The sequence below is a fragment of the Prunus avium genome, chromosome 1, assembly GCF_965620075.1.
Source record: "Prunus avium chromosome 1, drPruAviu1.hap1.1, whole genome shotgun sequence".
NCBI lineage: Eukaryota > Viridiplantae > Streptophyta > Magnoliopsida > Rosales > Rosaceae > Prunus > Prunus avium.
Genome location: NC_142284.1, coordinates 15,563,960 through 15,587,377, shown reverse-complemented (window position 1 = coordinate 15,587,377; position 23,418 = coordinate 15,563,960). Strand labels below are relative to the sequence as shown.

Genomic DNA, 23,418 nt, shown 5'->3' with positions numbered 1-23,418 from the left:
AAAGAACCAACCACGCCAAGCCACTGCCATTCATTTTGGGCTAGAAATTGATTATTCGGACCATTTCAAAGCTCTTTCATGGCCCCAATAATCAAGGGGGCTAATTTGTTGAGGCCCAAAATGTTACGAGAAGCCCAAAGGTGTCTTAAGCCCAATATAACATACAATAATTGCTTCATGCTAACCCAAATTGTATTTTGGGAATTAATTCATTAATTAAATATACAAATAATGTACATGCCATGCCAAGCAAATAATACATTTTCTTATGCTAAACCACCCGACAAGCTTAAGTGGGCCCAAGCCACATATATGCCTGGGGCTTGCTGAGCGGGTTGTGGTGTGGATGGTTACAAGGATCCATGAGGCCCATTAAAGGTTCAAAAGAATGGAGATTTTGGGCTGCTTGGGAGCCCCAAAATCCAAGCCCATTTTCTTGAGCCCGTTGAATGGGTAAGCAGAGAACACAGCCAACCTTCCAGCATTAAAGCCAAAGCTGTCACGCGTTTTCCTCGAGCACTTAACCTACCAGCATTAAAGCCCATCTCTCACCATCTCAACAATCCCTATTAAAAGCCTTAGACCAACGGCTGCTCCTCCAACGCCTATAAAAGGAGGCCTTAACCAAGAAACCAGGGGGGCCGGCATGAGCAAGCATATTCTCATTGCTGCCGGAAAGCACCTAGCTTTAGCCATTCCAAACCCAGAAACAACAACGTTCTTGCTGTCATACCCTTGCTGCGTGCTCACCCCAAAACACCCCAAGCTTCAGCCATTCCAAACCCAGAAACAAGCCCTAGCTATCCCAAGCTTAGACATACCAAACCAAGCAGAGGCAAGCTTATCCTCCACTTTCCAGAAAACCCATTGCTGTAAACACACAAAGCCCAAGCCTTCCTCCATCATACTTATCTTCTTTTATAAACCACTCCAAGCTATAAACATCCTCCAAAAAACTATCTCAAGCCATCCCAAAACCAACCAACATAGAACAAGCCATAGTCTCACCGCTGGAAAACACTCAAGCTTAACCCAGAAACTATCATCTTCTTCTGCCGGCAACCAGAAACCATTTCAAGCCCTAAAATGTCTTTTACCCAGCATCCCATTTCAACTCAAGCAAACGCTCTCTCTTGCTAAACTCATGGAGACTTAGCTCCCACACCGCAAGCCTCTCATGCCAAGCTCTTCCATTTTAATTCATCGAAACGTGCTCTCATGCCAAGCTTGTATATTCTCTGTACAACATGAACTCTTTCTGGAGCCATCTCACACCGTTCCATGAGCTGCCGTATGTTTTCCACCAGCTGCTGTATGCCATCCCAGCTGCCATGAACTCCGTCTTCTTCGAACATCTCCTCCAGCACTACTCCACTACCTGCAACACATACTCCACTTCAAGAAAAGCACTTCCAATACAACAAAATCAAGCAAAATCATTCCAGAACTTGTTATACATCAAAACCTGCAAGGAGCCACTAAAGATGACCAGAATATTCCCTAAGAATCAGCATTCTTTCGGGATATTTTAGGGCCTAGTCCTCGAACCCAGGCAAAGGGGCAATGTCACTCTTTCTTTACAGCGGCCCAAATCCATCTAGAGCTGTTGTAACAAAAAGACCCCCACACATTAAAATTTAAAATCCTTTCAAATAATAACAATCTCTTCTTTCTCTTCATCAAATTCTCTAAGCTCTCAAACGTCTCTTCCTTCTCTTCTTCAAAATCTCTTAGTTCTCAAATACACCCCAAGCTCTCAAACACCTCTCTAGAGCTCATCTCCCTTATCTTCCTCAAATTCTCTAAATTCTCAAACACACCCTAAGGGGGGGAGCTCTCAAACACTTCTCTAGAGATCCTCTCCATTCTCTCCCTCAAATTCTCTTAGTTTTCCTTTTTAGTTAGTAATTGTTGTAACAAAACCTTTTTGTTAAATTTTCCTTTAAGTTTTTCTGAGTTGTACTTTATTTTTCATTGTAATGTAATTTCTTATTTTAAATTTTGAAGTTAATATGCTTCTCCATTTGCACTTTCGTTTTGCTTCTTAATACTTTTTAATTAATTTTGTTATTTTTTGTTCTTTCTCTTTCCTATTCTAAGATTACCCTACATTAATTTCTTTTTACTTCACTTTTATATTATTTTTTTTCTTTACACTTAATTTTCCAACTTGAACTTTATTTTCAATATTTAAAAAATATTGTTGAGTGCAATAAACATTTTTACCATGCATATAAAACATAGGACATATATTATCATTATTATGGATTGAGAATGCATTGTAACTTAATCAAATTGATAAAACTCTCGTCCTTAATAATGATATTGAGATGACTTAAATCGGTTATGCAAGAACCCCACATATCATCAAGCTAGATGCAGATGGATTGAATTTAACAAATGGGACCAAACCAATGGTTGTTAGATGCAGATGGAAAATGGACAATTGCATGTGGAATCAATGTTCCATTTGAACTTTCCCACTGAAGACTTGAAAAGTAAACTCCAATTTTTTCTTCCCATTGAAAGTCTTGCATCAATGATGAGTACCCCCACCACGTTGATTTTTTATTTCTTCCTTTTCCAAAATCATTGACATGTAGCATCTATGAGGTGAGATTTCTTTTTTCTTTGTTTTCCAAAAAGAAATATTATAAAAGTAAAGTAAAAAGAAATTAATGGGGTAAGGGTAGAATAGGAAAGAGAAATAACAAAAAAGAACAGAATTGATTAAAAAGTATTAAGAAGTAAAAGAGAGTGTGAGTGATGAAAAAAGGGAATGGGAAAATCAACTCCCGTAAAAGCTTATTATCACAAATAGTTCATGAGGTTCGAGAAAATGTCAAATAAAATAAAAAATTTCAGTTTTTTGTTATACATCAATAACTTCAGTTTGTTAACATAAATCAATATACACTAATATAGCTATGATGCAACATGTATAAATATTTGGTGAACATGTTTTAAAAAAAACTAATCCCTGTTCGTATTTTGGCATGGGACTGTGTATCCGAACAAATGTTCTCCAACTCATTTATTATTTACCGTTAGATGGAGTCAAATTGAGAGATATGTTTGTGCTCTAATTTTACTTATCTTGTTCAGGTTTTTTGAGCCTCTTTGGTTCATGTATTCTAGCTGTTCGATGATAATGTTATTATTATTATGGTAATTATCTAGGCTTTATTAATTAAAATTATCTAGTGAAGCGGGATATTACAATTCTTTGGTTTAAGGGGTTTTAGTAATCATATTGGTTTTATTCCAATTCTCTTTTAAGGTTAATAAACATTGTAGTGTAGTGAAAATCAACTTTTTTCTCATTCATCCTTGCTCCAATTCCTTCAAAACTTAATTCATCCTTGCTTCGATTCCTTCATACTCCAATTTTGATTTATTCCCATTCTAAATACAAAACCAAGTCATGTACCCTCGTAACATTTTACTATATTCAAAAGGGTGCGACTATTTGAATTAAACTTTCTTTTAAAATTAAAAATAAAAATCAACGTAACCCACTTCTTTTTTTCCAACAAAAAAAGTAGCAACAATTTTTAATTTTTAAGAAAGGGTAAAATTGTGAATTAGGCTTAGTAGTTGCACGAAATGAAGTAAATTGGCGTTGAAGTGAGGGCAAGAAGTTTGAAAGGGAAGTTGATCGGTGCATAATTACATATCATTTTGTATCATTTTAGCTTTTGATTTCGTTATGTTTTTTAATTAAACTTGTACTTTTAATCTCTTTTGTGTTTGTTTTAGGGTATTAAGCTTTGTAACTCATTTAATACATTTTGGAGTCAAGTTAGCTTAAAACTGTGTTTGCAGATCAGTCAACTTCATTTTTCACACTTAGTCAAATTTTGAGAGAAAACGGTTTTTCAATTATGCTATGTAGGGGTGGGCACGGTACGGTATGGTACGGTATTGAGCCCGTACCGCTACCGATACCGGAAATCTAAATCGGTATGGTACGGTATGAGATTATCGTTTGTCAAAATTGGTACCGTACCATACTGTACCGTGTCGGTATCGGTACGGTATCGGTATCATTTCGGTACAAAAATGACACAACTAAAAAATGAACCAATTCAATATTCAACATATTCATTTACCAAAATAAGTGATGCCTAAGTTACAAATTCAAAGATTCAACATATTCAATTATCAATATCCAAATCCTAATCAACATATTCAATATCCATCAACATATTCAATATCCAAATCAACCAAATCCTAATCAACATATTCAATATCCATTGAATATAACATATTCAATATCCATCAACATATTCAATATCCAAATCAACCAAATCCTAATCAACATATGCAATATCCATCAACATATTCAATAGAAAATTATATATCTGAATAGTATTCGGTACGGTACGGTATTGATCGGTACCAAATACTTGATACCGCTACCATACCATACTCTATTGGTACGGTACGGTACGGTACCGAATATTGATCGGTACCGAATGAAACGGTATGAAATCGGTATGGTACGGTTCGGTTAGGGTACGGTTTCGGTATTTCGGTTTTAGATGCCCACCCCTAATGCTATGTAGTCAAATTTTGAGAGAAAACAGTTTTTCAATTATGATATGTACTCAAATTTTGATGCACAATAATATAGATTACTGCATATCTACTTGAAAAAATGTTTTCTCTCAAAATTTGACTCATGTATTGCAATTTTTATTTTTATTTTTTGTAATTTTTTTAACAACTTCATTTAATTTTTTTTTTTTTTTACAATCATGTATATATACAAAATTTGTTGAAAAAAAAGACCAATAACTTTATTTAAAGTACATTTAAATAGAAAATGACTAGATTTTTGTTTGGATTTTAAAATTTGAAATTTGAAAAACAAAATCATTATTTTGTATATAAAGAAAACATTAAACTTTAATATATATTATTAGGAAAAAGAAATAGACTTGAATTTAAGAAATAAATGTAATAACATTATGTATTATTTTTCTCTAAAATAAATATAATTGAAATAAATGAGCTTTACGAGGGCAGTGCTCAAGTCGGCCCGATCCGTTTGACACCTCTACAACATTCAAAAAGGCTGTAAGAATTAAATCATACCCAACTCAAATTTTGATGAAACTTGACTCGTAAAATGATACTAATCAATTAGGTACAAAAACACATACCTTTGTTGATTAGTTTAAACCATGTTGAAACCTGTCAATGTCATCAATGAATGAACCTCTATGTTCCTAAACTAAGTAATTGAGCTTGTATAAGATCGAAACAATTGCAAGCAACATTAGAAGATAGAATGTCCCCACAAACTTGGTTCAAACGAAACAAAAGGAATGGAATTACAATAATATTATACAAAATTAATTATTCATAATAAGAGGCCTACAAGCCTGGATCTCTGCTCTATCAGCACTTATTTTCGTACATCGAACACACACCATTAAACTTAAAGCATGGAAGAACAGACTACTTTTTTCTTCTTATTGATCATGTCCTTCTTCAATTGGTTTATGCTAACTTTGGTCCCGCTTCTTCTTCTCCTAAACTATAGGATGCAGCACCAGCTGGAGCCTTTGTCAGGTCTGGTGTTGGTGTTGCCAACTCCTTGGACCCCAACATTCTTGGAGGGTTCACGTGCAACAAATCTATTGCCAGAAACGTTGAGACCACCTTGACCTGGTCCATTGAAAGAGTCCTGTATCCCAACACTGTCACTGCCCGATTTTGCTATAAAATCATTGTTAAGAATCTGGTTCCTACTGCTGCCGCCTCCTCCCTTACTCATATTCACTTTAGGGAGTTTAATATTAAGAGTTTGAGTGCTTGATGAAGTATCGGTCTTTGCTTGCCCTCTCCCTTATATAGCTGGATAAAAGTTCAAGTGCTCGCTAGCAAAGTTTGATTGTAAAGTAAAAGTGAGCATGGTGACGAAGAAAAATTAGTACCAGTGGGCTTGGAGTCTGACACACGGTATATTTAATATTATGAAAAATTTGACTTCTCCTCAAGTTCATTTTCTTTTGCATGGAATCCATCATTATTTTGTTTTTTTCTTGTCTAAGAGCCGGTGATTAAGGACAATGAGAAAAAAAAAGAAATCCAACCTTTTGACCAAAATGGAAGTGACGATCCTAGTGGTGCTTGCTTAGGTCACCAACTTAGGTGCTCTGTTGATGATGAAGGGATTATTTGGGATGATGGTGTGAATTTGGGACCTCCTTTTTCCAAATTAAAGGGAAGTTGTTGTAGAATAAAATTATTTTTGTAATAAGAAGTCTTGACTAGTTAGGACAAAGTATTTCAATTATAATTAATTAAACATTCCTCTCTTTAGCGATAATTCACTTTTTAGGGAAGAGTCAAATTTGAATTCACTTGTTCTCTATCGCTTAAAAATCACTCATTTTTACAAGAGGTTTGTAGTTCAATTGCTTCACAAATATTTATCCTTGCATCTTAGGTCCTAAACTTGATCTCTTCTTCCTCCAATATCACTTGTATAACAAATATAGCTTGATGATGAAGTTTAATATTAGCTTTCAAATTGTTTTTTTTTTTAAAGACCTTTCCTATTAAGAGGGGCGATAATACACTAAACTTACACACACTACACAGATGCTAATACTCGAACCCATACCCTAAGTATCATTGCTTTCATTATTAGTATTTTTAGTTCTTGGTGGGGGTTGTGTAATTTCAACATTATTTGCCATCCCGTTTTGCAATTGTTGAGTTTCATTTTAATTTCCTCATGAAAATGGAATTACAGTAATATTATACATTGAGTATTCATAATAAGGGGCCCACAAGCCTGGATCTTTGCTGTTATTTTCGCACATCGAACACGCACTATTAAACCTAAAACCATTATGGACATTTTATGTTGTTACTTGCTAGTAACGAAGGTTCATTTTGGGAAGAATCTAAGATGATGTTGTAATGTTAGACCCAACTGAAACCCCAATGTATTGTAATATTTCTATTCCGTCATCGGTTTCTTTAACTAATCAAGTATCGAAGTGTGGTGTGGTTCTCTTGCTGTGGAAAACTTTCACAAATCAATGTCAATATCCACCTCCACTTCTCATTGTATTTCTGTGCTTTATAAGCTAGGGCTCACAACCCTTTGGCTGCCTTTTTTTTATTTATAAAAATAATTTATTAAAGTATATAGCATACATATACTTGCTATACATAACTTTTATTTTATTATTATAAGGCGTTTAGATGAGGGAAATAAATTTGGGATTTTGACAAAAGTCAGATGAACTCTTTCTTCAACCCTCGTTGCATATAAAATGGAAACAATCAAATCTCAAATCCAAACACACCTTATATAAAACACAGAATCTAAAACACAAACAGAATAAATTAAAGACTATGGCGATGGCAGTAATGGGAACAACTCAGAAATCACGGAAGCTCATTTTAGGATCCACCTTCTTCCCGATACCCCGCCCTCTTCCCCTATATCCACCTCTCCTTGATCCTCTACCCCTACCTCTTCCACCCATGCGCTTGAAAAATGATTTGCCATATTTCATCTCCACTAGCGAATGGAGCAATTCGTCACAAAGAATGCAACCTGTATACAACGTCTCTCCATTCTCCAAGGGTGTTGTCTTCTTATTGAAGTCCACTTCTAAGATTGTGGAGTCACACTCAGGGCACCGCTCTCGAGTAGTGGAAATCTGGTGAGCTCCTTCAGGAAGCAAGACAAGGAAATTGCACATATTGCAACAGAGCCGCCATTTGGGAGCACTCACAGGGTCTAGAACAAGTGTTCCACTACATTCTGGGCAAGCACAGACTCCTTGGGCAATCAAAGAATGTCGACATGTGGGGTGTGGGCATAGGAAGCATGGCATCCCAGCTCCCTTTCCCAGCTGGCTTGATGGACCAGATTTTACAGCACCAAAGAGAGTGTCGATACCTTCAAAAGGAGGACTATTGTAGCAGTATGGGCAGAGAGGAAATGACTTGCCATCCGGGCCAGGCATGGAGAAGATTAGTAGCTCAAAGTTGTCGAGAGGACAAGTAAGTTCCTTGTAGAGCTGCAAAAAGGAAGTGCTTGATTTAAACATGAGAAGTTCCATAACAAGAATTTGAAACAAGATATTAGAAAAAAGCAATCTTGATGATAAAAAGAAAGTTCAATTTTTTTAGCCATAGACTAAAATTAATTTTGAAAATTATCTACATTCTGGAAACTGTATGTTCCATTCCAAAGAAAAGATAAGAAAACAAAAATGGTATTTACCGACCTTGATTTCAACTTGTGATGCATATCATATTAAAATATAGGTTGATGTTTTTGATTCGTGATTAACTAAAGAACCTCAATTACAAGTGCATACCTTAATGCTACCCTTTTGAGGAAGATAATAAACCTCCTCGCATGTATTACAATACAAACGTGAAGGTTGGGTGGAAATGTGCTTCATGTACCGTAGACATTTGCCACATTTACTGAGAACTCGTCCTGAGTCAGCAAGGGGAGAGAATTGGGCTTCAAATAATGCATCCATGTTTTCAATCTGCACCAAATAGCAGAAAATGGTTCATACAAATTAAGAAGCACATATGTCCATCATCCAATAAACCATACAGCAGACTAAGGAGTGCAAAGTCGTCCAAAGTAATTGGATTATAAGGCTTCATGATTCAACACAAGTTGGCAAGATCAACATATTGGCCGTACAAACAATAGCTACACCATTAAGCATGCTGTAAAGTACACATTTGGCAAATGATAAGGTATTCTAACCTGCTTGACAAAGTAACTGTATTTTTGCCTGAATTGTTGTAGGACATGCTGCACAACACGAAAATGATCTGCTTGCCCCTTAGCAACAAGAGTAATTTGCTGCTCGATGAAACTGCGAATATCTGGCAAACAGAGATCTGGATCGATGCATTGATAGCCTCTTATTAGAGTAATACCTAAGGCAGTTGGACCCAGCTTCCTGCCAGCTAGTACCTTCCAATTGATTGTATAAAAAAACCAGGTCTTGTAAAATGCAGTTTAAACTATATTTGTTTACAAAGCCAGACAAGAAACAAAATCTCAATAGGAAAAAGGAGAATAGAAACCTGCACATAATTGCGCTCACATATGTTGTTAATATGAACAGATATTGACGCATCTGTGCCAATTCCATTTTTCTCCATAAGGGAAATTAGCTCACTCTCGCTTAGATAGTCTGGAGGTGATGTCATCCCCTGCAGCAGAATTTAAGGATTCAAAAATCAACAAGTATATGCCAAAACACGCCATGCTACCAATAACTTGTATACAACCTTTTACTTTTGATTCCTCCTACCCAAATATCTAAACAAGAGTATTACCCTTTCCTTAAAGGAGAAGCAATAGATTGGAAGCCCAACCAAAAAAAAATTACTGCTACAAAATCCAACAGAATACAGATTCTGAGAAGATATTGAATTAATTGAGGAGAGTTTAGGCTTTTTCAATTTTTAAATAAAAATTGAGGACTAAGTAGAAGTGAGATTTGAAGGATTAACATATGTACAATACCTCATGAAGGTCCACTTGTGAAACTTCTATTTTCTCCCCTTTTGTAAACTGAGGAAGATTTTTCTCAGTTACCGCCAACCATGGCATGATAGAAGTAAATCCTTTCACCAAAACACGATGCCCTACACAATGGAAGAATTCTCCACCGATTGAAAATTCTACCTTTGTTCTGGAATGGACATTAGCAAAAATAATAAACATTATACTTTGGTATATATATAATATTTGTCACAAATGATGTTAGAAAAGTAATAAAACATGAAACTAATAAGGTCAACTTTAAGCAACTTCAACAAAATGTCACATCTTTACTGGCAAAGCTTACAACGCTGTTTGCATTAATATCCTACTAGAAACCAAAATTTGTATCAGATATAGTCACATATTATGTATAAATTCACTAAATAAGTAAAAACAAACACAAAATCTAGACAAGTAGGCTGCATTTGGTGCTTAAGCATTTCTCGTGTTCAGCAAATGCACACAAAATATATATATATATTTTTGTTTGATATTGAAATCTCTTTGCTCTGCCTTCAAACTCTTATTTTCTTCCATCAACACTAAATAAATAAATAAAATCAGTGAAATGCCACGTAGTGTTAGTGATGAAAGAGAAAATTCTTCTATTTCATTGCTTTATCCTTCTATTCCCTGTATTGTGGGTATGTTTGGGTCGCTGGGCAGCCGCTTATAGACACTGCCCTGCATCAGTTAGGTTCGTCCTCCATCTACATCTAAATATCTATAGCTTTTCACTAACCTACCGGCTTTGTCAAAATCATTATTCTATGTCAAATAGTGCTCTGACACTTTTCTTTTCTTTTTCCTTTTTCACTTTTTAATTTTTGTTTTTGCTAAAAAGCTGACTGAAATTGTTAACGGCATATAACTTCAACAGTTCTAAAGGACATTCTGCTTCATTGTGTTTTTTAATCGTAATAGATTATAAAAGAGAAAATATAGAGGCAGTTAGTGCAAGACTCAGATTATTTAAAAGAAAAGACCTTCACAATGATTTCTCATCGGTTTCAGACACATGCTACGAAGTCCATTTTTAAAGCAGGCTAGGTAATTATCGACCAGAAATAAGCCATCTAATACTGCATTAAAGGGGGAAAACAGCTTCCCCCGACTATTATATAGCAAACTTATTCATTACTGGAAGTCCATCTAGCCGACTGAGAAGGGTCGGTTTAGTCAAAACATTAATCAGGACTTCTGAAATTTTTATTCCCTCAATTCCACTATCAGCATTCCAAAGCAAATGAGGTGAACATATTATCTAAGCATATCTGGGGGCTCCACTCTTGGTGCCACTCTCTGTGAAAAATTGAACACATCTTGAAGCACCAGACATTATGTGCAACAAGGTGGAAAGCATTAATCTTCTTACGGTGACGGTGAAACCAAGTAACGGTTAGAAACTTTATAAATACGAAACCAGCAGAAAGACAGGCAACATGACATAACCAGCAGAAAGACAGGCAATCTGACATAAGAACAAGGGAAAGGGAACTGTGCAACCAAGTGTCACCCAACAGAAAACAATGAACACTGAAACTTTTACCTTACATATTTGCAGTCAGGAGATACAGTCCCTATGAAGTGTGTACAAATGTACTCGTATAGTCTCCAAGCATCATTTCCTAGCATGTCCTCAGTTGCAGACCTCAATGGAGTAACAGGAGGATGGTCACCTACATCTGTCCCGGATCGTGGCTTTTGATAACCATCAGCAAGCAGCCTCTGAACATAACTACCCCATGTTGGGTTATTTACTTGCGCACCAAGTGTGCCTCTAAAGTCAAAAGAAGAAGGATAAGCTGTGCTCTCGGTACGCGGATAGCTAGAGAATCAGCATATGGAAATAATCAGACAACTACCAGAATCCTTGAACCAAAAGAAACTTGACATTAAAGACGAAAAAAAAAAATTGTGTCAAAAGAAGCACCCTTCAAGATTAATGCTTGAAGCTAAGGGGCCAGCAGGAAAGGTTTCAGGTTCACCATTTCTCACACGTGGAGGTTTCAAACAGAGACAGACTAATGCTTGAAGGAAAGGTTTAAGGTTCACCATTTCTCAGGTTCATTCTTTCCCCAAGTGTGAGAAATTACATATTCAGCTTTACCTTATCTACTCAGGTCACTAACAGGTTGACACATTAATGACCACTGGATTCATGTAAATCTCCATTCATGAAACCCTCTTTAACCGGTTAGCAAATGTACCTTCTTAATTTAACTAAAAACTAAAACACCCTAATTTTTTTCTACATCTCCTCTTCTCATGTTAAGTTACTGAATCAAGGCAACGCTCCAATTCTATTTTTCTTGAAATCTATTCATATAATTAAGTTTACTTTTTACTTCTAGTTCAGTTTTCATCACTGTACTGGATGAAGAGTTTTCTTGGAATTTATAAATGTCAGATAAAGAATGAAACCTGATGAAACCTTGAGTATACAAGCGTTCAGCAACTTGCATAGCCATTTGTGGTCCAAAGCCTAGTGCACTTGAAGCAACCTGAGTTAAAAGTTGAAAAAGAAAAACTTGTCAATGTGCTCAAATTATCTCAATGCATACAAAGAACTAGGACAACCTTTCAGACCACCGAAAAACAAAAAAAATAGAACTAGGACAACCCGATTAAGCTTTTTAACTTTTTATTTTTTTAAACTTTAACATATCAACTAAAGAATTACAAAGAATAACTTTTTATCAATTTTTTAAAGGGGTAATTAAAATGAAATTTAAATTTTTTTTAGAAGATTGCTTGATTATAATATTTCAATAACCACAACACAGACGAGCATTTCAACCAACAATGAACTAGGAAGAAATCAACTAAATTATGTTCGAACTGTAATACGACTAGCTAATCTTTAAAACATTCTCTTTTTCTTTTTCTGGTATATAGAAAACTACCAATTCTGATATTTACTAGATTACATACATGAGAATTAGTATGATTTACTTTTAATCCACTTTACGTCACTGTCTGCCACATGCATTTCTTGAAATATTAAGTTTTCAAAAAATCACTCAGTAAACTGGGATTTCGGTCATATTGTCCCCAAAAATTGTGAAGTAGCCAATTAGGATCTTGTAATTCCTTCTTTGCAGCACAGAACAGGGCTGGAGAATCTAATTTGTACTCTTCTTCTTTCTGCCCAGGCTAATATGAATAATGCATGTTCTCATACTGAACTGTCCATTCAGCTATTTAATACATGACAAAGATAAACTCGTAATCTTCAGACATCAATTTCTTCATATTTTTCTTTATTAGGCAATCATGTTAAGTAATCAACCAACAGGTAATGCCCAAAAACATGTACTTCTACAATACAATCATTAAATTTACAGTATACATGCCATTAGAAACAAAATGAAAAATCTTTAGTTTTTTTTTTTCCTTTCACTTTTCTGACCTTCAGAAGATTGACTGTATTAAGACCAGAAGGACGACTTTTGCTTTCTTGCTTTTCTACTATCTCAGTCACTTCTAGAATTCCATCTTCCATTACTAACTTTTGAAACATTACAGCAACCTGCAATATGCAAAAGCCTCAAAAATATTATCACTGGAAGGGAAGTTAAGACAGTAGAAAGTTTATAGCAAACAAGACCTCACATCGTAGTCAAACAACTTGTTACGTTCCCATTCTAGCTGAAGTTCGTAGCCCTTTTGCATTATGTAAGGGCGTACAGCCCAAAACTTTTCCGGTTTGAATGTATTTATCTGCAGATAACGTTGTACGCAAAAACCAAGGGTGGGAGTCTGACATGGCCCGTAGCTGAGAGAAAATGAACATTAAGCTTGATTAATCTATTGTTGATGATTGAGATGAAAATGGAACATAGGCATATTAATCACAAATAAAAGAAGGGCCACAGAATAAAATCAGTATGATCCTACATGCACTACCGCTAGAACATCAAAAAACCACTCCTAGAATCTGCCACAACCTGTCAGTAACCCTTAAGTTTTCCCATTTTACTTTCATCTACTTTTAACTTTTTAATTTCTTTTAAAGTTGGTTTCTTCTAATAATATTTTTTTTAAAGGCCACGGATGTGCACCAAGGAGGAAGGAGGAGAAAGAAGGTGGAAGGAGAACGGCAGCTGTAATGGATACAAATAGCAGTATCTTCTAGGATGAAAGTTGGGAGGCAGAGGACTGAGAGGTAGCTGGCTTTTAGGTTAATTTGTGTTAACTTTTGGGATGTGTACATGTTTGTTGTAGTTGCCATGATTGAAGGTAACATTGTTGTTTCTCGGATCTAGTAAGGGTACACCCGGCGGCCTTCTGGTTTACTGTGTTTCTAGTGCAAAAATTATAGTGGCCTTTATTTACAGCATAAAATTTCTAGTTACCCCACCAATAATAACACAACCATATTGATCTCTGTAAAGGGAAATGTATGGTGGCCTAAAGAAAGTATATAAAAATAGAAGAGGAATGTAGATATATGGATATGCAATTACATGAACAAGAAGCTGAAATAGAACAAAATATCTTCAGATCAGTCAATCAAATGGAATGTATTCAAAAGATATACGTTCGATTGCTTCAATCATACAAAATAAAGAGAAATGCTTAATGGACTGGAAGAGAAACAGTATATAAATAATAATCTGCAAACAAAACACGAGCGAGAGAGAGAAAGAGAGAGAGAGAGAGAGAAAACCAACGAGATAACTCTGGAATCAAGATTTCCGTATTTCCCCTGAAAAAAGCTTGTTTGAAACCGTGTAAATGCAACTCCAACTTTCAAATCTATCTCTTGCCGAGCATCTACTGCCAATGCCTCATCTTTATTAGGTTCAACAAGGTTGTCCATGGCCTTTAAAATGTCTTTCTCAGTAACAGAGGAAAACCGAGCACGATAAATCCTTCTTCTAGTCTCATTTGAATTGCCAATACAATCCATAACTGCAACAACAAATTTTAGAGCCTTTAACCATCACAAACAACATTCTATTAGCTTTAAGATTAGATTCTGTAGGTAAGAGAGGGGGGAGGATAAGAAAGCAGAGGACGTCCACACAGAAATGGCTTCTAAAGTCTACCTTGCCAAGTACTTGTATAATCTTAGAGTAGTTAAACAAAATAAGTAATTAAAACTACCACTCTGCTACAAAATTAGCATGCAAGACTGCAAGTGTTGTAAAAGTTTCCACATTTACAACCAGATTCTTGGTTTAAGAAAGAACACAATTATAGGTCAAAACATAAGGTTTGAGCAGGATATGTACGTTTTACTCATTCTCTCAGCCTAGATTTGATGAACTTTTCCTTTTTCCTGCTAATGAATGCCAATCAGACCTCGATTTTCCAGTTTTCCCTATTTCACATCAATTACACAACCACAAACATGGCATACAAGAGAGAGTCCTTGTTCTCTACTTTCCGACAGAAAGTTTTTTTTTTCCTCCAGATTTCATATCAATATGATAAATTTCCACTCAACTAAGTACACAGACAGATAGAGACACACACAGATATACCTTCAAAACAAATATTTTCCCCTTCGCGATCACAATCCAACCATAAAACCAAGTTACCATAACCACGAGCTTCTTGGCTTAGATGCCTGCGAATATGAGCCTTTACACCAAGGTCAATAGCCAACATTTATTGATGAAGAAAGTAAGAAAACCCAACAGGTAAAGTTCGTCACAACAAATGGCATAAGAATCAAAGGGAAAGAGGTATAGGAATAAACAAAAAGGAAGCAGGGGAAAAAATAAAAGTTGTACCTTTGGATTTGCTTCTGTCTTTTGAATTGGGGCTTGAAAAAGATCAAGAGGATCAGTGGTTGTCCAGTTTTGATATTTTTCAGGAAAATCTACACTAGATTTTGAAAGAAAAGGTGGCACTAAGTTAGAAATGTACCAAACAAACTATTCAACTTAAGCCTAAAGCTTGATGATTATACCAGATAACATTGACAATTTAACACTTGTGAAGGATTGCTAGATTTCGTCCATAACCTACTGAGGAGTTGCATCCATATAGCAAAGGACCAGAGACTAGGAATATAAAGAAGGATATTGTTTACAGATGACAAATGCTTACCCAAAAAAAAAATAGACACAGATCTTTGCAAAAAAACAAAAGTAAAGGCACAAGGTAAAAGAGCTAACTAATGTATATAAATATTCATAAACATAAAATGAGATCCCACATAATGACACATGGATGTGAATATTGAATTGGCAGAAATAAAAACAAAGGCAACACTAATCTAAAGGCCATTTAATATTTGACACAATGCATTGGTAAAGACAAAGTTGAATCCAATATCACATCATATAACCAGAGATAGTATCTAATAATGCTTTTTCTTGTCTATCTTGTTTAAGAGATGAGAGAAAAATTAACCTGAAAACATGCCCAATAACCGATGTCACTTTAAAATGCACATGAAACCCAAGAAACATTCCCTCAAATTCATGGACATCCGTACTAGCCTTTCTTGTAGACATCTGTAGTATGCAAATACAAGCTGAATGTCAATAAAATTCAATTGTGCAAAACATGGATTTATGAATCCAACAACCAGAACTTTTAAAAGAGAAATGCAGAAAAAGAAAATATGAGCCTAAGTGATACATGCTACAAGAGGTTCAAGAGAAAAGCAAATTTCCAAACCAAAGAATTATTATTTCCAGTCCTAATTTCAATCAAGAACCTTATTTGCATCCTCCATATTAGTATTACTATAAGTCCTTGTTCTCTCTTGATGCTAGTAAACTCTTGGTATGGGTGTATATGGATGGACCCATTTGGGAATGCTTCTGTAGGAAGCACTTCTGTTTCTCTCTCAAGACAAATGGTCATCCAAAATAAATAGAATAGAACTGCTGGCTTAACCTCTGACTTCTGTAACCATATCCCCATAACCAAAATCCAGGTTAAGCATCTTATAATCGTCCTTAGAATACAAATTATCTATTTTATGAAAGAACTAAGCATCCCCATGGGAACCAAATCAACCTATTAATTCCAACGTCCAGTTCATATATTCCTAAGAACAACGAAACTCAATCACTAAGTTCTTCAACCAAAAAACAGAAAAAATGGACGTTGCCCAGCTCTCATTTCTATTTGAGTTCACTCCTCATCCAAATAATAAATTGAAAAGACTAAAAACATTTTAAGTTCCAGCTTCTTTGCTGCTTCCAGCATTTTATTAGCATTCAAACAGTCCCTTATTTGGAGCTTCGGAGCTAGGGTTTTAATATGTGTACGTGTGAGTGTCTGCCAGAGAGAGATGAGAGAGGAGAGAGATAGAGCTTACTTGACCATGGGAGAGAACGGATGCTATAGAAAGAGCTATGCTAGGCTTCTCTGCGACCTGCCACAAGTAAAAGCTCAAAGAGAATGAGAATCAAAACAAAATTACACGGCACGCACAGACAGAAGCATTGAAACTAAGTATGTGTAAGGTTCACACCATGATAACTTTGTTGGAAGCCATAATGAAGTGAGATGTTTATGACTTGAGAGATTTGAATCTTCGCTTTATAGGTACGTCTGCTGAAGCAAGAAGAAGGGGATTCACAATGAGTGAATTAAGGGCCGGTGATTCAACACCTTCAATTCGTCGATTGGCCACTCAAAATCGTTCACCTCCTTATTCTGCAACCTCGTCTCTGGAACCTTCTTCGTGCGACTGAGCTTCGATTCACGGTTCAATACTTCTTTTTTTGCCAACTCTGTTCAGTACTTGGCTGCGTCTTCATTTTTCTGTTCGGTGGGTTTTAATGGGCTTGCGAGGCCAATTATTTAAAAACTTTGTCCTATGGGCCATATAATAGAAGATTATCCAACAAACAAAAACTATTTTCCTTTTTTTGTTTACAAAGAGTTTAGGGGGAAGGAGGCTACTCATCCCATGGTTAAGGTTAGGGTTACTAAAATCTCATAAAATCGTGTTTGATTATTTAAGATATAAGGAATATATATAAACCACCAATAATATCATTGAAAACATTAGTATTTCAAAAGTCCATTTTCCACACTTAATCAAATTTTGGGTGTACGGTAGCAGGCACGTCAATTTTTTTTGAAAGTTGGCGCGTGCAACGCACACGCCAACATTAAAAAATTTGGACGCCAAGGCTGACGTCATCCCAAAACTCAGGCCAAAGCAGGGGCTAGCCTTGCCCCGAGGGCCAGCCCAGGTTGCTGGGTCCCACACTCTGCCCGGGCCATTTTTTGTTGTTGGAAACAGATTTTGGCCCAACCCCCCCTAGCCTCCTTGCTGGAAGTGCTCAAAGAGCATGTCCACCCCAAAAGTCTAAGGCAAGGCAAAGGAAAGGTAAGGGCTGGCACTATTCACGTAAATAGTGACAGCCTTGCCCTTTTTTGTTCCGCCCCAAAAGGCTAGAGCAAGGGCAAATACTATTCATTGTACTTTATTTCCTTTTTTTTTGTACTTTTTTTTTGTCTGAATTTTTTTATACTTTTTTTTCTTTAACATTGATTCGATACCAGTCGAACCCAAGACCTGTTGAGCTCTGAATGTAATTTAAAGCCAACAAGTTACAAGGAGTACAAGAATTTTTTTATACTTTAAACCATTAATTTTGATAAGCTTTTCAGATAATATTTTCGGCTGCCACGTGTCGCTATTTATTATAAAATTATCACCTAAAATTTCAGATAACATTTTCGAATTAAATTTTCGGATAAGATTTTTGATTGCCACGTGTCCATCATTTTTCAGAAAAGATTTTCGGATGAGATTCTCGGTTGCCACGTGTCTTATTTCAGATAAAAATTTGGGATATTTATTATATAAAAATTATAATCTCATATTTCAGATAAAATTTTTACCCTCTAAAATTGCGCCACGTGTCCCATGTCAGATAAGATTTTCAAATATTTTATAAAAAAATTATAATCTCATATTTCAGATAACATTTTCACCCTCTAAAATTGCGCCACGTGTCCCATGTCAGATAAGATTTTCAGATATTTTTTATAAAAAAAATTATAATCTCATATTTCAGATAAGATTTTCACCCTCTAAAATTGCGCCACGTGTCATCTCTATCTTCTGAATCCCTCCATAAAACTACACCATCAACTCATACCTCTCACACCGTATCTTATCTATTCCTTCATTTATGAGATTTTACAAAACACATTCTACTCTCAATGTCAAACTTGAGGAGGGTGTTGGAGAGGCAAGAGCAAGAAGAGGAAGAAATCTGACGCAGACGTGCTGAGGAAGATCGGGAGGCTGATGAAGAAGAGGAAGAAATGCTTGTAGCGGTGTGTAAGCTTAATGAATCAAGGCAACACCACCGTCGTCGTGCCCCGATTGTAGATAGACATAGGCAGTCTCGGGGTAAGAATCTCTTGGAAGATTACCTTATCCCAAATTAGTTATATCATGTTTCTAAGTTTCGAGAGAGATATAGAATGCAGCCACATTTGTTCCAAAAAATAATGCATGATATTTGTAATTACGACACATACTTCATTCAGAAGTATGATGCTGTTGGAGTTTTGGGTCTTCTCCCGGAGCAAAGACTTACAGCTGCTTTGCGGATGCTTGCTTATGGGGCATCTGCAGAGCAGGTAGATGAGATTGCAAGGATGGGAAAATCAAATATCCTAGAGTACTTGGTGAGATTCTGTGATGCAGTAGAAAATCTCTGCACGAGGGAGTACCTTCGCAAACCTACGCCTAGGGACCTCCAAAGGCTTTTGCAAAAGGTGAGGCTCGAGGTTTCCCAGGAATGATTGGAAGCATCGATTGCATTCATTGGCAGTGGAAGAATTGCCCAACTGCTTGGCAAGGAGATTATGGGAATCGAAAGGGCCAAAAAAGTATAATTATGGAGGCCATAGCTTCATTCGACACTTGGGTTTGACATGCCTTCTTCGGAGTTGCCGGATCTCAGAATGACCTCAATATGCTTGGTCAATCCCCGGTCTTCAACGATGTATTGCGAGGTCATTCCCCCCAGATCACGTACCAAATCAACAATACTGTATACTCTGGTGCGTACTACCTTGCCGACGGAATTTATCCTAGGTGGACGACATTCGTGAAAACAATTCCGAATCCCCAATCCGAGAAGGAAATTTTTTTTGCTGCCTTTCAAGAAGGTAACAAGAAAGACGTGGAAAGGTGTTTCGGTATCTTACAAGCTCGTTGGGGTATTATTAGGGGTGTTGCTCGGATGTTTGATGTGGAGGTGCTGCGAAGCATTATGATGACTTGCATCATCCTCCATAACATGATTGTGGAGGATGAGTATGATTATGATGCTCCAGAGGTGTTCGAACCAGATCTCATAAACACGACCTTGACAAGAATTTATGAAAGGCCAATGAGACCAAATGGACATTCATTGGAGCACGAACCGTTACTTCGAGATGGTCAATTCAACAACTCCATGATTAATCGTTACCAGGAAATGCAATCTTCGTATGTCCACGAGAGGCGTCAAGTTGACTTGATCGAGCACTTGTGGGAGATGAAAGGCAATCACAATGGATGAAGTCAAGATTAATGCTTTGTTTTCAAGTTTGCTTTATTTTGTGTGTGGTGTGTTTGCAATTATACTTTATTTTTAATTATGCTTTTAATTATGCTTCGTTTCGTGTGTTGTTTGCAATAAAATAAGGTCTGTTTTTAATTAAACTTTGTTTTCATGTGCAAATATTTTTAATAAACAGTCATATTATTTAATGCTTTTTTTTATTGAATAAAAGGGAAACAATACAACAATTCTTAACACATATGGCAAATCTTTCAATCCAACATAATGGTTTTGATCATTTAACCAATCCGTATTGCTAGGTCCGTTGTCATGGAAAAGTTTTCTTCTCATAATAATTTATTCAAAAGAGTAATGCTAGGATGAGATTCTATCTAGGATGCCCTCTCTATATCGCTATAAGCTAGTCCTCATATAGACTGGCAATTCTGAAGAGTGAGACATTATGTTTCACAACAACAAAACTGATAAAATGGTGGCTGGCAGTCCCCTCCCTTGAAACCAATTCTCTGGCAAAACGCATTGCAATCAGGCTGGTCTTCACATTTTGCTCGACATTGCAAGTCGGCCATTCCTGAAACAATTCAAAAATTAAAACGTATTAAAACGAATTTAATTTGTAGCAAGAAAATTAATGGTCAAACATTGTATATGATTTCCAAATTTCAACATACCAAGTGAAGAGAAGACCATAGTGATGACAACCAACAAAATGGTTAACTTCTTGGCAATGATGCAAAAATACCCACTGGCCATTTCTCTTTGCTTTTGACTTCAACTCCTTGCAATGACGAGCCAATGGTGAATTGTGATGTTATTTACATGATTAGGAGAAGATCTAATTAAGGAAACATAATCCTAGGCTGACTCATGCAATTATGCCCAATATTTTTTCATCCTTCAATTCTCCTAAGCTTTTAAGGAATCATATCTCACTGTCAACCACTTGCTATATCTTCTCTGTACATTATTATTGGGTAATTGTTGTCTAGATTTTTTTCCATTATTGTAAAGGTAGTAATAGAGTTGCCCTAATAAGTGGATATCCAGCCCCTTAGGGCAGTGAAACCTACCTTGATTTTACTTTGAAAAAACAAAATCTACCTTAAAAATATTTAAAACGTGTGTTTTTTTCTTTTTATATAATAAATATATAGACATTTTTCTCTCAAAAAAAATAAAATAAATACATAGACATTTTTCACATGTTTTCATATTTTTCATTCTTTTCCATGATATTGCATTAATTGAATTGAAGAGTCTATTGGAGCAAAAATGATTCAAGTAGAAAATAAGGCTTTTCGAATTGTGACGTAGGTCAAAAAACTTCAATTTGAAGAGTTTTATTTACTACTACTGTTGGAGATGCTCTTACACCGAAATTCAAATTCTCCATTCCATAAATTAGATTAAATTAGCCATGTTTGGATGCAAGATTGAATTTGGAATTGAATTTCCAAATTTATAGATTTTAAATCTCTTCATTTCAAATCTCCTAAATTTGAAATTTGTTGTAAATGCAAGAGATGGTGGATGACCACCATACCTCTTAGTACCCTTATATTTTTTGTGATCTATGCACTAAGTATTTGTAATTAGTGCTTGTAACCTATAAGTATATTGTAAATGATGGTGTTCAATTTCCTAACTTGTAAGAGCATCTCCAATTGTAGCAAATAAAACTCTTCAAATTGAAGTTTGTTGACCTACGTGGCAATTTGAAAAGCCTTATTATTTGCTACTTGAATAATTTGAAGATAATGTGATAACATGTTTAATCATTTGAAAAGTGAAAAACAGGTCGAATAGTGTGATAAGGATCATGTATGAAGATAATGTTGCTTGTATTGCTCAAATCAAAGAAGGGTTCATCAAGGGTGCCATAGCTTCAGAAAAGCCAAGAGATTTGAGTCAAACAAATTCATTCACAAGATAATTTGGCGAATCTTTTTTCACTAAAGCTCTTCCGAAGTCTATATGCAAGAAGTTATTAAAGATCAGGGGGAGATATCAATTACAGGGAGCATCGAAGTTCTACTACATCGGACATATGCACAATGTGCTATTAGACCACGTTTTAATCCCATGCGGTTTTTCCTAATAAGGTTTTAATGTGGCATAATAAGCGCGTCCAACACCATGTATCAATGATCCAAAAGAATTTTGCACTTTTTTCCCTTCACTTTGGTTTTGTCCCACTGGGTTTTCCAAGCAATGTTTTTAATGAGTCAACTATGTCATTGATGGTGGACATCCTGAAGTATGGGGTGTTGATATTGTTGAGAGATCAGTTAGGATGAACATAGAATCCCCTCTGTAAACATCAAAGTAAACCTACTGCTGCTAGTTAACTAATTCTGTAAACATTTTCTGCCGACAAAGATCAACTAACTTCCTTGAAAACCAATATAGACGACCCCTCTTCCAAGAAAAGCAAACCATCCAATGCAAAAACAAAAAGAAAAATGTCATAAAAATAATGCAATTGAGAACAAAAAAATAAAAAAATAAAAAAATAAAAAGTTCACGAGGGATATTATAATGAAAGAGCCAAGCTTAATGATTAAACCACCCCCCCCTTGCAACATCTTGATTCCTTCAAAGCTTTGATTGGAAGGCTCACTTGTGTCTTTGTGAGACTTTGAATTATAAGAACAACAACGTAACTAATAAAAAAATCTCACAAGACCTAAAACAACTGCTAGCTAACCGTTAGTTTATATTATTTGCTAAATACAAGTAAACAAACCCTAGTCTAACTTGAACATCGTGCCCTCGAGCCAATGAGAAGGCGACACGTTGGTCTCTGAGAACATAAAACTATAGTTTGAGGAAGGAGGGAGGTGCATTATGCATATGAATGTGTGCATCAATGATTGATGGTCACGTTAGATCAAACAGAAGGCTTTGCATGAATTTATATATATTGCCGACACAGTACAGAGGCATCTTATTTCCAAGTTTGAAACAAAACACACGGTATACGCACACACACACCCACCCACAGAAAAACAGACACAGAGAGAAAGAGAGAGAGAGAGAGAGAGAGAGAGCGGTGGGCGGCAGGGATGTGTGGCTCAAAGGTCAGAGACGGCAGTGAAATCGATTGCATCGTTTTTTCTTTTCCTTTCTTTGCCATCGTTTTTTTTGTTGTTTTTCTTTTTATATAACAACTGTATCGTTTTGGATTTGGGGTGCTTGAGTTGGTTGACTAAGAAATAACATCTTTAATAATGCATGTGATTATATGTTTAAATCAAATGGAAATTATTAAGCAACGTCTCTCTGAGATCTATCAAACAAGATTGATTATGAATAATAATTAATAGAAAATCAAGTTATAGTAATGTA

The 23,418-nt window shown here is 35.9% G+C and overlaps 1 protein-coding gene across 3 annotated transcripts; it reads right to left on the bottom strand.

Annotated features, from left to right (window-relative positions):
- Positions 1–7,228: 7,228 nt before the first annotated feature.
- On the bottom strand, positions 7,229–17,303 carry LOC110749045 (DNA topoisomerase, type IA, core). Of its 3 annotated transcripts, XM_021949055.2 has the most exons (15): positions 17,004–17,303; positions 16,848–16,904; positions 15,929–16,032; positions 15,304–15,397; positions 15,052–15,151; positions 14,236–14,476; positions 13,175–13,337; positions 12,972–13,091; positions 11,984–12,063; positions 11,109–11,387; positions 9,539–9,707; positions 9,094–9,222; positions 8,768–8,980; positions 8,358–8,537; positions 7,229–8,054 (listed from the first exon to the last, which is right to left on the bottom strand). In XM_021949055.2, exons 1-15 carry the CDS (start codon positions 17,025–17,027, stop codon positions 7,407–7,409), a joined length of 2,601 nt encoding a protein of 866 aa, XP_021804747.2. In that variant the 5' UTR covers positions 17,028–17,303; the 3' UTR covers positions 7,229–7,406. The 3 variants fall into 3 exon arrangements, with proteins under 3 accessions (XP_021804747.2, XP_021804756.2, XP_088102982.1); XM_021949064.2 differs by lacking the exon at positions 17,004–17,303 and having other exon boundaries at positions 15,304–15,392; positions 16,848–16,869; XM_088246856.1 differs by lacking the exons at positions 15,929–16,032; positions 16,848–16,904; positions 17,004–17,303 and having other exon boundaries at positions 15,052–15,137.
- Between the last annotated feature and the right edge of the window lie 6,115 nt (positions 17,304–23,418).

Bases quoted from the DNA above. Each gene is read 5' to 3' on its own strand.
- LOC110749045 (XM_021949055.2), bottom strand. From the start codon at position 17,027: ATGGCTTCCAACAAAGTTATCATG. The intron at 16,033-16,847 runs GTAAGCTCTATC...TGCATACTACAG, and splicing joins CCGTTCTCTCCCATGGTCAA to ATGTCTACAAGAAAGGCTAG. The intron at 8,055-8,357 runs GTATGCACTTGT...TCCTTTTTGCAG, and splicing joins CTCAAAAGGGTAGCATTAAG to CTCTACAAGGAACTTACTTG.